The sequence below is a fragment of the Anas platyrhynchos genome, chromosome 11, assembly GCF_047663525.1.
Source record: "Anas platyrhynchos isolate ZD024472 breed Pekin duck chromosome 11, IASCAAS_PekinDuck_T2T, whole genome shotgun sequence".
Taxonomy (NCBI): Eukaryota; Metazoa; Chordata; class Aves; order Anseriformes; family Anatidae; genus Anas; species Anas platyrhynchos.
The window spans coordinates 24826667-24840750 of record NC_092597.1 but is presented as its reverse complement, the minus strand read 5'-3'; the positions used below and the strand labels follow the sequence as shown (position 1 = coordinate 24840750).

At 71.7% G+C, this 14084-nt stretch overlaps 1 protein-coding gene across 3 annotated transcripts; it reads right to left on the bottom strand.

Annotated features, from left to right (window-relative positions):
- Nucleotides 1-57: 57 nt before the first annotated feature.
- Nucleotides 58-12142, bottom strand: SEMA4B (semaphorin 4B). 3 transcript variants are annotated; one of them, XM_038184819.2, is made up of 15 exons: nucleotides 11693-12142; nucleotides 7644-7818; nucleotides 4829-4989; nucleotides 4479-4541; nucleotides 4289-4387; nucleotides 4079-4190; nucleotides 3844-3960; nucleotides 3584-3741; nucleotides 3025-3206; nucleotides 2749-2899; nucleotides 2403-2613; nucleotides 2170-2285; nucleotides 1791-1954; nucleotides 1619-1713; nucleotides 58-1485 (listed from the first exon to the last, which is right to left on the bottom strand). In XM_038184819.2, the coding sequence occupies exons 1-15, from the start codon at nucleotides 12125-12127 to the stop codon at nucleotides 710-712; spliced, it is 3015 nt and encodes a 1004-aa protein (XP_038040747.1). In that variant the 5' UTR covers nucleotides 12128-12142; the 3' UTR covers nucleotides 58-709. The 3 variants fall into 3 exon arrangements, with proteins under 3 accessions (XP_038040747.1, XP_038040748.1, XP_038040749.1); XM_038184820.2 differs by lacking the exon at nucleotides 11693-12142 and adding an exon at nucleotides 10986-11255; XM_038184821.2 differs by lacking the exon at nucleotides 11693-12142 and adding an exon at nucleotides 8696-8713.
- Nucleotides 12143-14084: the final 1942 nt, after the last annotated feature.

The following is a 14084-nucleotide window of genomic DNA, read 5'->3' as shown; positions in this document are numbered from 1 at the left end:
GGTCCTGGCTCTGGGCGCGGCCCCCAGCCCCGCCAGCCGCAGCAGCACACACGCGTACAAAGGAGACACCAGAACTTTATGTAAAAACCACAGACGTTTCTGCACACGCACATCGGGGAGCGCAGGGGCGAGGGGCCCGGGCCCTGCCAGCCCTGCACGGGGTGAGCTCCGCTGCCTGCGGCCCCCCCCCTCCCCAGGACACAATTCACATTTTCAACATATTAAAACCGAACCAAGCACGGACACACAGCACATGCCGCGGGGCCGCTGCGCTCTGGCACCACCCGGCCGCATGCGTGGCTCTGAGTCCCGCAGCGGGACGTCACAGTGAGTCAGGGTTTGGGGGGGCTGCGGCCGACCCCCCCCGCCCTCTGCATAGACGGGTCCTGGGCCGCGCCGGCAGCCCGTGCCGGGCACCGTGTCCATCCCGCGGCAGGGATGCGGGAGGAATCCTGCCCGTCCCTGGAAGGCACGCGATGCCCCTCCACGCTGGGAGCCCCTAGACCCATCCCAGGGCGTGGGGTTGGAGCTGAGGTGGTGCCCGGGCAGCCCCCGGGGGGCCCTGGCAGCTGAGCACATGGCGTGGCGGGCGCGGGCTCCGGGCATGCACACACAGACGAACACCGATCCCAGCCGCGGCGCCGCGGGCCGGCGAGGCTCAGCAGAGCAGAGGCAGTCGTGCGCAAGGGGGCTGGGCTCTCAGCCCCCGTCACACCACCGAGTCCTGGATCTCAGAGCCCAGGCGCACCCGGGGTCTTTGGCAGGCTGGAGACACCTCCACGAAGCTGTCCCGGACGTGGAGGGGCCTCTTCTCCGACTCGGAGAAGGTGCGCGTGGTGCCCGGGGGCTCGTGCACGGGGGTGCTGACGATGTAGTTGTCCTGCAGGGCCTGGTAGCCCTTGTGCTCGGGCACGGCGCTGGGCAGGCTGCTGCCGTTCAGGGGCAGGCTCTCCACCGGCTTGCGGGGCGGCTTCTGGTGCCGGCCGGGGTCTGCGGGCTCCAGCAAGGCTTTCATGCCGTCGCGGTGCCGGTGCAGGAGGAAGAGGGCCAGCACGAGCACGGCCGTGGCGAAGAGCACGCACATCACCAGGAACTCAGTCCAGTAGGTCTTGCCCTCCAGCCGGGCTGCGGCACTGCCCACTGCCGAGGTGCTCCGCGAGGTGCTGACGGCCTCCAGCGCATCCCGGCCAGCGGACACCTTGCTGCCGGCCTCCAAGGGCCCGTGGGTCAGCTCCTGCACGCCCACGCAGTAGCTGGCCATCAGCTTGCGGAAGCCTTCCTCCAGCGACCAGCACTCGTAGGTGCCCGCGCGCTCGGGGCTGCCCACCAGGATGAGGGCCCCCTCGGGCAGCACCAGGTAGGAGGCGTTGACGGGGGCTCCGTTGTGCAGCCAGCGCCGTGAGGCCAGGTTGGAGAGCAGGCGGCAGGGCAGCGGGCGCACCGCGTTAGGGGGCAGCTGGATCTGCTGGCACGGGGTGCCCGAGGCTGTGGGGAGACAACCCGCGGGGACGTCAGCGAGGCCGCGGGACCCTGCTGCTGGGGGAGCCGGGGGGACCAAGCGGGGGCCTGGGGCCGGCAGCAGCCCCTGCCCAGGAGCAGCGCCCCGGCAGCATCTCACCTGGGGTCAGAAGGATGCGGGGCCGGGGCTGGGACACGTTGGCCGACTGGCAGAGCCGCTCCGTGTCAGCGCCTTCGATGTCCTGGGCCCAGAACCTGGGGCAGAGGAAGGGGGTGAGGCACTGGGGGCTGCAGGGGGCTGGGTGCAGCTCTTCCCGGGGCGCAGCACTTACTGGGGGTGCGCTGAAGGGTGCAGGGCGGTGCTGCGGCAGGCGCCCCGGCTCCAGGCGCAGAAGGGGTCCCGTGCCAGCACGCACTCGCCGCAGCTGCGGTACAGGCTGCAGTTGGCAAAGGGCACCTGAGCCACCGCCGCGTAGGAGGCTGCGTACACCAGGCCCTGCAGTGGGGAGGCAGGAGGGGGGCAGCGTCACGGCCCCGGCCCCAACACCTGCAGCAGGGCCGGACCCCAGCCCTCCGGGGCTCCCCAGCCTTGGGCTCGGAGTCACAGCTCCCAGCACAGCGGGGGCCTGGCAAAGAGGGAGAAAGGGATCCCCAAATCACCGCAACACCTCCCCTTGCTCCAACCCCACAGCGCCCGTGCCCGGCCCCTGCCTGGTCGTGGTCCAGCAGCAGCTGCAGAACGGGCTGCCCGGCGGGGAAGAGGTGGATCTCCTCGATGATGTGCACCCTGTGGTTCACATGCACAGCCTTGTGCAAGCGGCCGTCGTCTGCAAACACAAGGGCTGTGCTGAGTGGGGCTGAGGACACGCAGTGCCCATCCCATCCCATCCCATCCCATCCCATCCCATCCCATCCCATCCCATCCCGCCCCCGGCTGCACCCACCCGTGCCCAAGAAGAGGACGTCATAGGTGCCGTGGAGGCCCTGCGCACGGTGGACGCCGATCTGCTGGTAGCGCAGGCGGCTCTGCAGCAGCAGGGGCTGGCTGCGGACGGGGCTGTCCATCAGGAAATGGTCCTTGATGAAGTTCAGCACCCGGTCCGGCATCTGGAGGGACGAGTTGATCTTCAGGTGCCGCGTGTGGCTGGTGATGCACTGGGGAGGGAGATGGGGGTCAGCCGGGGTGTGGGCAGCGGGTGGCCCTGCCGCCACTGCCAGGAGCCAGGATGGAGGTGGGGGCAGGCGCAGGGGCTGCCCCACCCTGCAGTTATTGTGCCCAGGGGCACGTACCGTGCCTGGACGGGGCTCCGGCACGGGGCTGGTGTCCGTGTACCACTGCTGTGTCTCGCGGTTCACCTCCTTGTAGAGCCCGCTGAAGGCCCTCTGCACGCTGCGGATGGGGAAGGCGCACACCGCCGAGCTGCCCAGGCCACCCTTGTTCCTGGGGAGAGGTGAAGCCCACGGCAGGATCAGGCACCGCAGCTCTGCTGAGCCTCACACGCCTCTGGGAACACAGGGGGGGCGAGAACAGACCCCGCTGCCCCCTGCAGCCCCCGCGCCGCTCACCACTGCGAGGTGAAGACCCCGTAGAAGACCGTCTCCCTCCAGCGCAGCTCCCCGGGCGTGAGCACGAAGACGTCCTGCAGCACGTTGAAGGGGAAGCCGTCCTCGGGGTGCGAGCACAGCAGCTGTGCCTTCAGGAAGGTCGTCCACCGCCTCTGCAGCACCCGCTCCCCGCCCTGGTCCCCCTGTGCAGGCACCGGGGGTCAGGGCAGGGCAGGGCACGATGGCTCCGCTGCCCCACGGGGGAGCCCCACGGGGATACCCCCATGCTGCGGAGCCCCCGGGCTGGCTGAGGGGACAGGGGCTCTGTCTGTCCATGCGGCAGTGCTGAGGCTCTGGCCAGAGCAGCCCCAGAGCTGGGGAGGCACAAGCAAAGCAGTGTGCACAGAAGGGAAATGCAGTCCAGGAGGGCTCTGACTGCCCCGGAGGGCTCTCCTGCAGGTGCTGGTCCCTTCCCAGGGACAGACACGTGCAGGGGGGTCCCACATCCCTCCCCCTGTCCCGCATCAGTGACACCCTGGGCACATCCTCCCCACGTGTGCCCCCGCTGCCCCGCGCACACCTTGCAGACGCGTGCGATGCGTGAGACGATGGTGTTCTCAAAGTAGTCGAACTCCTTGCCGGTCTCGCTGAAGAAGAAGTAGACCTTGTCGTCGTCACCCTCGGGGTTGCCGGCAGGCAGGCTCTCCCGCAGGTAGGCTGAGCCCACGAAGACCGGGTCTGGGGGCACAGGCGCCTTCAGCACCACCCCGTCCCCGTCCCCATCCCCGCTCCTCCCCAGCCCAGGGCCGACGACCCGACGTCTGTCCCGGCCCCCCTCACCCTGCAGCCAGTTGAGGGAGTTCTCCGTCTTGAGGGCGATGCGGCTCTCCTGGCTGCGGTAGATGGTGGGCTCGTTGCCCTGGAAGTTGCTGACGGTGCCGGCATAGAGCTCGCCGTCTGCCAGGGAGAGGCTCCTGCTGGGACCCGGCACGGACACGGACCCGCTCCCCCCGGGGCTGCCCGTGCCCGGCCGGGGTTCGTCCCGCTGCAGAGGCCAGGGGAGCGCGTGCCTTACCGACCATGACGGCGGTGGACCGGTACTCGGGGTCGAAGGGGCAGCGTCCCTTCCCGTCCTCCAGCAGCACCCTTCCCGACGCATCTCGCTCCAGGCTGAAGCGCTGCACGTTCTGCACGGGGACGGGGCTGTGAGCACGGCACGGCGCCCACCTCCCACCCCCGGGACTGGCGGCCCCGCAGGGCCCCCCGGCACCCTCCCCATGCTCACAATGTAGGCGCAGGCGGGGCTGAAGGCGCAGGTCCCGCAGGTGTAGAGGTGGGTGCTGTTCAGCTGCAGCAGCATCTTGATGTAGTTGTGACAGTCCCTCTGCAGGGGGAGGACAGGGCTCAGCCACCACGCCTGGAGGTGCGGCGCACGGGGCACTGCCTGCCCCTGCAGCACGTCCTGCTGGGCTCACCTGGGGGTCCTTGCCCTTGAACACACACTGCCTCTTCTTCTCCTCATCCGCACCCCACAGCAGCTGCAGAGAGGGGACAGTCACTGGGAGCCCCCGTCACCGGCTGGCCCCCTGACACCCCTCCTGGGGCTGGCAGAGCTCGGCCCCAGCACCGCTGTCCTCCCTTGGCTCCATCCCACACGGGGCAGGAGCCGCTTGGGGCTGAGCACCCGCTGCCAGCACAGCCGGGGCAGCAGCCTCCTTGCTGTGCCAACTGGCTGCAAAAAGCACCAGGTCTTGCACAGAACCTGCACCAAACTTGGGCTCGGTGCCCCCAGCCCTCCCCGGGGCTCCGTGGTCCTGGGGCTCACCCTGCGGGCCGGGGCTCCGGGCTGGAAGTGGCTGGTGTTGACGGCGAAGAGCACCTCGCGTGCCCCCAGGTAGAGGGTGCTGCCATCTGGGCTCAGCAGCAGCGCTGTGTAGTTGGACACGCCGGGCACTGTGAAGCGCTGCACGACCCGCTCGGCAGAGTCTGCGGGGGAGAGCGAGGGATCAGCACCGCGCACGCTGCTCCGGGCTGCGCGCACCACACCGACCCCCGCTGCGGACGTGACTCGAGGCAGAAAGCAGCAGACTTTGAGAGGGGGCAGCTCCCCTCACCCCTCGCTGAGGGAGCTGGCAGTGCCACATCCGTCTGCACCCCCGGCACCGCAGCAAACCACCAACGGCTGCAATAACGCCCGAGGGCAATGTCTGCACTGCTGGGAGCACGGGCTGCAGCATCCTGGCCCCCGGGGACAGCCCCGGGGCGCACAGCGCTGCAGGCACTCTGCCCAGCACAGGGCAGCGCAGCCCCTCGAGGCTCGGCCCTGCAGCCAGCCCTGGGGGGACCCCCGCCCGCAGAGCCCCCCTGGCACTGCCCCAGCCGCTGCCCACGCCGGCCCCGGGCAGGGGCTGCGGCTGAGTCAGGCGAGCGCCTGTCCCGTGTGGGTGGCCTTGCCCAGGAAGCCCTTCCTCTCCCGCCAGCAGCCCTCTGATTCAGACAGCCTGGCTGTGTCAGTGGGACACGTCGGGCTGACTCACGCTGCCAACTCCCTCACCCCTGACCCACAGCTCCCCGGGGATGCCCCGACCTGCCCGGCCCCCAGCTCAGTGCCAGCCACCGCACGGACTCTGTCCGGTGCGCTCGAGTGCTGGCAGCGCTGCCGGGGGCAGGGCCCTGCTCCTCTCCCTGCTCTGCTGCTGCCACCACGGCACGGGGGGGGCACAAGAGAGCCCTGCAGGGACACAGCACTCCCAACCCCGATCCCCACCTGCTGTGCCTGACAAGCACCCTGGGCTCCCTCCCCAGGAGGCACGGCACGGCGTGGGGCTGCACGGCACAGCCCTTCCCTGATCCCGGCAGCCTGGGCACAGTCCAGGGCACCTGGCCCAGTGCCTGCCCTCTGACGCCAGCTCCCTTGTGGCAGCACAGAGGGAAGGATGCCTCCAGGGGAGCTGCATCCTGCCAGGGGGTCCCGTGCCCGGGTCTCAGGGCTATGCCACCCATGGCAGGTGCAGCGCAGCCAGCAGAGGGGCAGCGGCAGCCCCTGCACCCTGCAGAGCTCTCCCAGCCTGGGAGCTCTGGAGCCTGTGCTGGCTGCCAGGGGGACCTGTTAGGACAAGACCTGCTTCTTCCAGACAAACCTGCTGGAGGCACATCCAGCCGCTCAAGGGGAGCAGCTCGCCTGCTCCTCCCCCCTGCCAACCGCAAGCCCCACACAGGAGCCACTTTTGGATGCACGACGCTGCAGGCACCCCCTGCCCGCTCCTGCAGTGGCTCCGGGGGGATCTAGGTCGGGACCCCTAGGTTCTCCCCACAGCCCCGAGCCCAGGCTGCAGCCTCTGCCAAAACAGCCTCTGCAGGAGGGCAGAGCTGGGCCAGAACCGGTCTGTGCAGGCACGGTGTGGCACGGCACGGTGTGGCAAGGCACGGAGCCGAGCTGGGCTGTCCCGCTGGCTCCGGGGGCTCCCATCCATCCCAACCCACTCAGCAGGTCCCAGATCTGCTGGTGCCACCACAACTGTGGCCGGCGGTCACGGGAGCACGTGGCGGGGCCACGTCCACGCCGATGAACCACAGCGCACGGAGCCAGAGAGCACTCCCGTGCCAGAACCATCCTGACCCAAAGCCACCGCGCCCTCCCCAGCTGTCCCCAGCCGGGAGCCAGCGTGGGACAGGCACCGCTCGCCAACGGCAGCTGGATTTAGCCACCTCTGGGAGCCCAGCGAGCCTCAACACTTGTGGGCTGCCCACGCCACAGCCTCAGTGCCGGCCGATGGAGCCGGGCCCGTGGCTGCTGGTGCCAACCTGAGCTGCCCCCAGGAGCAGGATGCTGACCCCCCCGATGTCAGCCAGTGGCACGTGGCCCCAGGCAGCAGCCAGGAGGGACTCTGCAGGGCGAGGGGGGGCTCTGCCTGCCAGGACCCCACTTGCCCTGAGCCACCCCTCCCAGCCCCTTCCCCAGCCCAGTCCAGGGCCAGAGGGTCCCAGAACACCTGGGGCCGGGCACAGCGAGGGGCTGCGCACCCCCAGCTGTGAGGGGGGTCCCGCAGGCACCCTGGCTGCCGTGGCAGGGCTGGAGCTGCACGGAGTGCCAACGTGCAGAGCCCCTGTGGCCAGCTCGCCCCCTCCCACACTCACGCACCCCGTGCGTGGGGGCACGAGCACCCTGCCCCAGCTCCGTGCTCCCCAACCACCGTGCCAGCAGCCCGGGGGCTCTGCCCCATCCCCGCCACGCAGCCCCCGCCGCTCCCCGCGTGTCCACGCTGCCGGCAGCCCCCGGAGCGCAGCGAGCCCCGGCTTGCCGGGCTGGCTGGGAGGGAGCTGTGCAGGCTCAGCACCCCGCGGGCTGTCACAAGGCGTTTCCACGCCGGGGCGGCGGGGCCGGCTCCGTCCCACGGCCGGGGGAGGCCAACCCCTGTCCCGGTCCCGGTCCCAGTCCCAGTCCCGGCCGAGCGGGCGGGGGCAGCCCGCGCCCCCCAGGGGCGGCCGTCGGGCACGGCGAGATGCTCGGGGCAGCCCCGCCGCCGGGGCTCCCCCCCGCGCTCCCGGACGGGGTCCCCGGGGTGCCGGCGGGGGGGTGCCCGGCCAGCCCCCGGGCCCGCCCCGCCCGCCCCCCCCGCGCAGCCCCGTCGGACACTCACCGTAGGGCAGGCTGACCCGCGGCACCGGCTCCTGCGCCGCCGAGAGCAGCAGCGCCGCCAGCACCGAGTGCGCCAGGACGGGCAGCGCCGGGCGCGGAGCCATGGCGAGCCGAGCCGGGCCGGGCCGGGCCGGGCCTCCGCGGCGTCCCGCGAAGCCGCCCCGGGCGCTGCAGACCTGTGGGGAGAGAGGGGCTGAGCGGCTCGGCTCGGCTCGGCTCGGCTCGGCACCGCCCCCCGCCCGCCCCGGCCCGCCCCGGCCCGCGGGGCTCCCCGCCCGCTCGGGCACCGGCACCGGGCGCAGCGCCCGGCCCTGCCCAGCCGAGCCCAGCCCCGCGGAGCCTTCCCCGCCCCGCCGGGACCCGCTGCTGGGCACCGCCGCCCCCCGGGGGGGTGGGCACCGGCACCGGCACCGTGCCGCCAGCTTCCCCGGCTGCGCCCCGGGGCCGCCCCCCCGCGCTCCCGGCACATCCCAGCGCCCGCTGCCCTGCCGGGGCCGCAGCATCCCCGGGGCAAAGCTCCCGGCCGCCGGTGTCCGGGGGGGGGCGGCTCCGGGCAGCACGGGGCAGGGGCGCTGCCGCCCCGACGGGCCGCCCCCGGGGGCAGGCTGCCCAGCGGGACCCGCTCCCAGCCCCGCGGTGTGCGGGGCCGTGCCGGGCGGCGGGGGGCTCGCCACCCCCTGAACAAAAGCACACGCAGACCCCCAGAGAACCGCCGCGCTCGTCCAGCGGTTGCCATGGAAACGCGTTATTAATGACAGCTGCTTATTTTGCCATGGCAACGGGGGGGGAAAGGGAAAAGGGTCTCTGCTCGGCAGCCCTCCCGGGGTCGAGGCCCGCCCAGCCACTGCGCTCCTACCCCTGGGGCAGAGCCCCCTGGCTGCCTGCTGGGCCAGCCCCGGCCCCGCACCCCTGGGCCATCGCCCCCCCACTGGCAGGGCCCCTCGTGCGAGCCCCCTGCCCAGGAGGTACCCAAAATCCTGGCAGGGCCGTGCCCCGCTTCCATGCTCTGCCAGTGGGACACGGCCCCGGAGGGTGCCCACTCCAGGGACGAACCTGGCTCCCAGTGCCTGGGGCTACCAGCGGGGCCCCTGCCTCCCTCCTTGGCTCCCTCCTTGGCTCGGCTCCATCCCCGCTCCCGCTGCGGCCGCGGTCCCTTCCTGGGCACGGGCCGGGGCTGTACCCCACCTGCCTTATCAGCACCCTTTGCCCGGGAAGCGCCACAGACAGGGCCGTGACTCTGCGTCACAGGGCTGGGCAGCATCACGCTGCGTGGGGTGGGAGGGTGGGCGCTGGCCCCTGCAGCGATGCCCCCCCTGCCTGCTGCAACCCCGGGGATCCCCGCGGGGGCTCTGGGGACCTGAGCATTGCGTGCGCGTGGCCACGGGAGCGCAGTGCCAACCCCCTGGCGTGACGGCACGCAGCAGTGGGAACCCCCGGGGGGAGGACGGCCACTTGACGGGCAGGCCAGGCAGGGCAGGGTGGGCAGGACTGGCCGGGCAGGGCAGGCAGGGTGCCCCGGTGCAGGCTGCCTGGCCAGGCAGCGGGGCGAGTCCGGAGCCTGCGCCTTTAAGCGCCTGCCGGCGGCGAGCCTGGAACAGCTCCCCAGCCCGCTGCTGGCAGCCCGGCCTGTTTACGACAAACTCCCATTTATCTCCTCCGCCTGCCCACGCAGGCTGCCAGCGCGGGGCAGCGCGAGGGGCACCCTGCGGCACCGTGCCCCTCGCTCGGCGCGCAGGCGCAGCGGCCGGGCGGGCATGTGCGTGCCTGCGTGCCCTGCGCGGCTCTGCCCGTACCTGCACGCACATGTGCGGCCGCCCTGCCAGCCCTCCCGCCCCTCCACCTGCAGCAGCGGTTAGGGATGGGGAAATTGCTCGGGGTGTCGGGCCCGGGCAGCACCAAAACCCGTGGCCTAGGGTCAACTGGCAGGCACGCTGGTGGTTTTTGCACCAAATTCCCACGCTGAAGCCCTCCGCCCTGCTCCTGCAGGTGGCTGGGAAGGCGGCGCAGAGCCGAGCTGCTGCCTGCGAGGAGCTGGGGCCAGGGCCGCTGCTGCCTGCGTGCTCAAACCCTGCTCATCAACCTGCCCCAGCACGGGCACGGCGCAGGCACGTCCCCTGCTCGGAGACTCCAGCCGTGCTTACACACAGCCTACACACGGCACGCACGCCCCCAGCTCAGCTCCCTCCTGGCGGCTGCCAGACAGCACCAGGCCGTCCTCGCAAGACCCCCTCCTCCCCCCAGCCGCGCACACAGGCAGAGCGGGAGCGCGCTCGCACGCACACCTGCAGCCGTGCACGCCGCCGGGCCCTGCTGATTCACGCACAGATGCTCCCAGCCCCAGCTGCTCAGCGCCAGCAGCTCGGAGGAGGACGCGTGTCCCGCTGGAGCAGGGCCGCCTCGGGCGGCACAGCCGCGGTCAGCACGGCGGGGGGAGCGAGGAGCACGCACGCCTGCTCTGCTTCGCTGCACGCCGGCAGGCAGCGGGGAAGAGGCCCCGCTCGGGACCAGGGGCTGCGGCAGCTTCCAGCCGCAGGGCAGGGGGGGCACCCTGGGCCCAGGGCCCCTGGGCATCTTCCCTGTTCCGCAGGCACCGGCCGTGTCCCGTGCCGAGCTGGGGGCCTCCCAAGGGGCTGCAGCCCCGCTCCCTGCTCCCACCTGCCTGTCCCTGTGCCCCACGCCTCCCCAGCCAGCTCTGGCCCCACCACCTGCACGTCCCCTCTCTTTGTCTAGGTACTGGCCCCACGCTGCCCTGCAGCATCACCTTTGGCCCTGTGGCAGGGGCCCTCCAGACCCTACAAAATGGAGCCGTCCCCCCATTCCCTCACCTCATTCTCCCGTGAGGTCTGTGTGCCTGCTGTTGCGTGCTGCTGGCCTGTGAGGCTGCAGGACACACGGGACATAACCCTCAGCCCCAGCTGCTTGTTGAGACACCGAGCACCCCTTGGAGGACTGGGACCTGGTGGTCTCCAAGCCTAGGCACTTCTGCTTCTGGGAGTGCAGGAAACTGGGGGCCCTGGCTCAGGGATGTGTGCCCCCTTCCCAGCCACCCCTGGCCCCACAGAGTTTAGGCCAGTTCTGGTGTTCTTTGGCCCCACTCCCCCCACCCCACAGCAGCTCCCTTCACTGTGGTGCTGCCTGTGGGAAAAGGGGGCCCCTGACCTCACGACCTGTGTGGCCCCCGCTTTCCCAGTGCCCCCACGCCCAGAGGCTGCTGAGGTACCTAACGCCACCGGGAGCAGCCGGCACGCCTGGGACACGCGGCACGCGTGCAGCCTGCAGGCATCCCGGCGCTGTGCACACATGCACACACGTGGCACACGCAGCACACACGCGTGCCCCATACCTGACACGGAGCGAGCGCACACGCCTCCTTACAAGAAACGCAGATGTCTGTCCAGAACACTTCCTCGGGCAAGCACCGTGCGTACCGCGCGCCGACACACATGTAAACACACGCAGGGTGGCTTACGGGAGGCACACACCCCACCCTGCAAACACTCACACCTGGGAACGCCCCCGGTGAGCACAGCCCCGCGCTCTGGGGCGGGCACCGTCCTCACACGTAGCCCTGAGTGCTCCTGCTCCCTGCACACGCAGCCACACGCATGCTGCACGGATACACACACAGATACACACTGATATACACACACCGATATACACACGGATACACACTGATATACACACGCGTTGCACGCACACTGCACACACACACACACACACACACACAGGCCCTCTGCCACCCCCGCAGCAAACCCAGGGCAGTGGCCGCCCCTGCACACCCACAGCGTGTGGGGAGCGCCGTGCAAGTGGCCGCCCGCAGCCTTGCACACCCCGTGCACGTACACACACACCTCCCCCCGCACACAAGGGCTCCCCCAGCAGCGCGCACATCCCCCCGCACGCCCCTCCCGTGCACACCCCCCTTGCACACTCACACACACACACAAACGCTCTCGCACACACGAATGCGCACACACACACAAATGCACACACACACTCACACTCACACTCACCCCCCCCGCGCCCCGCCGCCCTCTCCCCGCCGCTTACCGGCTCCGGGCGCGGCGCGGCGGGACCCGCCTGCAGCTCCGGGCTCCCCGCCCGCGGCGGGGCGCGGGGCGGCTCCGGGGCGGCTCCGGCTGCTCCGCCCGCCGCTCGCAACAAAGGGCCGCCCCGCCCGGCCGCCCCCGCCCGCGGCTCCGCCACCGGCAGCGCTGCCGCCGTCCCGCCCGGCCGGGGCTCGGGGGGCGGGGGGCCGGGAGGGGGCGGGCGTTGCTCCTGCCTCGGGGGGATGAAGCCGGGGCAGCCCCGGCCCCGGGGCGCAGCAGGGGGGGATTCCAGCCCGGGGGCGCGGGGGGGTCCCGGGGGGTTCCGGGGGTTCCCTGGGTGGGGGGTCCCCGGCACGATGCCGCTCGCCCCAGCAGCACAGCGCTCAGCAGAGCCTGGGGCCAGTGGGCAGCGGGGCTCTGCGGGGTCCTGCAGCATGGGTGATGCTGGGGGCCCTGCCTGGGGCAAGAGCCTGCGGCCCCCCATATGGGGAGGGGGGTACTGCGGGGCAGCCCCAGCAGCAGGGGTGTTGGTGCTGTGCAGTGGGGGCAGGACACCAGGTACAAGCGTGTGTGGCTGCAGGCACTGCCATGAGGCCCTGGTGGCAATGTGCAGCTCTGGGTGCTCTGCAGCAGCACGTGGCTGCAGGTGGCTGCTCCGTGGCACACGGCTGGAGGCTGCTGGCTGGGTGCCATCGGTGAGCAGAGCACATGGGGATCCATGGGCCTGGGCTGGTGCTCGGGGTAACCGGAGTGGGGGCCCCTGCTCAGCCCAGGGACAGGCAGCGTGGGGGCAGCCAGGCACTGGGGGAGGCACAGGGCAGGAGCTGAGCCGCAGGGGTGAGGGGAGCCAGGCATGCGGCTGTGCCCCAGCACGGGGGTCCAGTGGGATGAGCCCCCCCCAGCCTGTGGGCAGAGCTGTGGCAGCAGCACCAGCCCTGCATTGAGCAGGCACTGTGCTGTGAGGGAGCACCAAGCGCTGGGCCAGGCAGGGACACGGGGCCAGCCAGCCTCAGCCCTGCACCTCCAGGCTCCCCGTCCTCCTTTGTGGAGGTTCCACTTGTGTTTTCAGCTGTGCCATGTCCCCAGGCGCCGCCATCTGCTCTGCCTGATGTCACGCCGCGTCCCTGGGGTGGCCGTGCTGCCCTGCCCCGTGTGGCCCTGGCTGCCCCTAGCCAGTGGGGATGGGGTCCCTGCAGCTGCTGCCTCTGTGCAGCCCCTGGGCCCTTGGGTGGGGGGGTGAGGTGTGGGGTTGCTGTATGAGGGCAAAGACAGCCTCCCTTCCCTCCCCGGACCCTTGCTATTTCTCTGGCTGGGCTCTCAGTGCCCCAAAATGCTGGAGTCAGCTCGCTGCACGCGCTGCTCCCCACGCAGGGCTGGCTGGAGCCTGGCCCCGGCCCCCACAGCGAGCCCGGCCAGCCCGCACAGACCCTCCTGGGGCCACCCAGCTGCGGGGGGAGCTGCTCTGGCAGCAGCCCGGGGCGTGTGGGCTGGGCTCCGGCCAGGGATGCCTCCTTTGTTCAAAGGCAGCCCTTCCCTGGGCCCGTGCCACATGGCTGCTCCGTCAGCACGGCCGGAGCCTGCACGCCCGGGGCCGCGCTGTCCTGACCTCGTCCCTGCGAGAGCCCGGTCACGGGGAGGCTGCGACCGCAGGCTTGGCAGGGCTGCAGCCGGTGCCGTGGGGCAGCCCCACGGCGCTGTCCCTGCGGCTGCAGGGCTGCGTGCAGGGCAGGGTGCTGTGGGAGGGTGGTGGGACCCAGCTCCCATACGCTGCCCCGGAGCAGCGGCCCCCCGCAGCTGGCAGCCCGTGGGCTGCGGCTCTGGTTAATGTTAAAGCCAACAGACGTCAGCGCCGGGCCCTGCCTCCTCCCCGCAGCCCCTCTGCTCGGGGCTGTTTTGCTTTCCTTCCCCGAGCGGGACCTGCCCGGCCCCCGCAGCTAAAAAAAGCCGCTGGCCTGGCCCGTGCACGCAGGGCCAGCAGCGCTCTGGGCCCCTGCACCCCTCCCGGCCCCCGTGCACGCTCTGGGGGTGCCCTGGGGTGCATCTCCCCCCCGGTGCCGGGGTCAGGCCAGGCGAGGCTGCTGGAGGTGGCAGCGGCTGCGTGTCCCGCTTGGCCCGTCCGCCCTGCGTCACGAGCTGGCAGCGCGCACCCCGCTGGGTTCTCTCTATGTAGGGAAAGCCGGAGCGCACAGCCCCGGGCTGAGCTGGCAGCGGGTGCCCTGCCCGGCCCAGCCATGCGGGAGCCACGTCCCCTGCCCGCGGAGGGCACGGGCACCCCCTTGCGCCGCCAGAGCCGCAGGGAGGCGAGGGGCCAGCTGTGTGCCGGGGGTGCCCCGGCCGAGGGGGGGCCGTGCCAGCACTGCCCGCCAGCCCTTGCCCGGTGAAAGCCGATCCCC

What these genes read in the sequence shown, in the direction of transcription:
- SEMA4B (XM_038184819.2), bottom strand. Translation starts at nt 12,127, where the DNA reads ATGCTGCAGGACCCCGCAGAGCCCCGCTGCCCACTGGCCCCAGGCTCT. An exon ending in GCGGGTCAGCCTGCCCTACG is followed by an intron (nt 4,990 to 7,643) that starts GTGAGTGTCCGA and finishes TCTCCCCCGCAG; the next exon opens with ACTCTGCCGAGCGGGTCGTG. An exon ending in GTCCACCGCCGTCATGGTCG is followed by an intron (nt 3,961 to 4,078) that starts GTAAGGCACGCG and finishes TCTCCCTGGCAG; the next exon opens with ACGGCGAGCTCTATGCCGGC.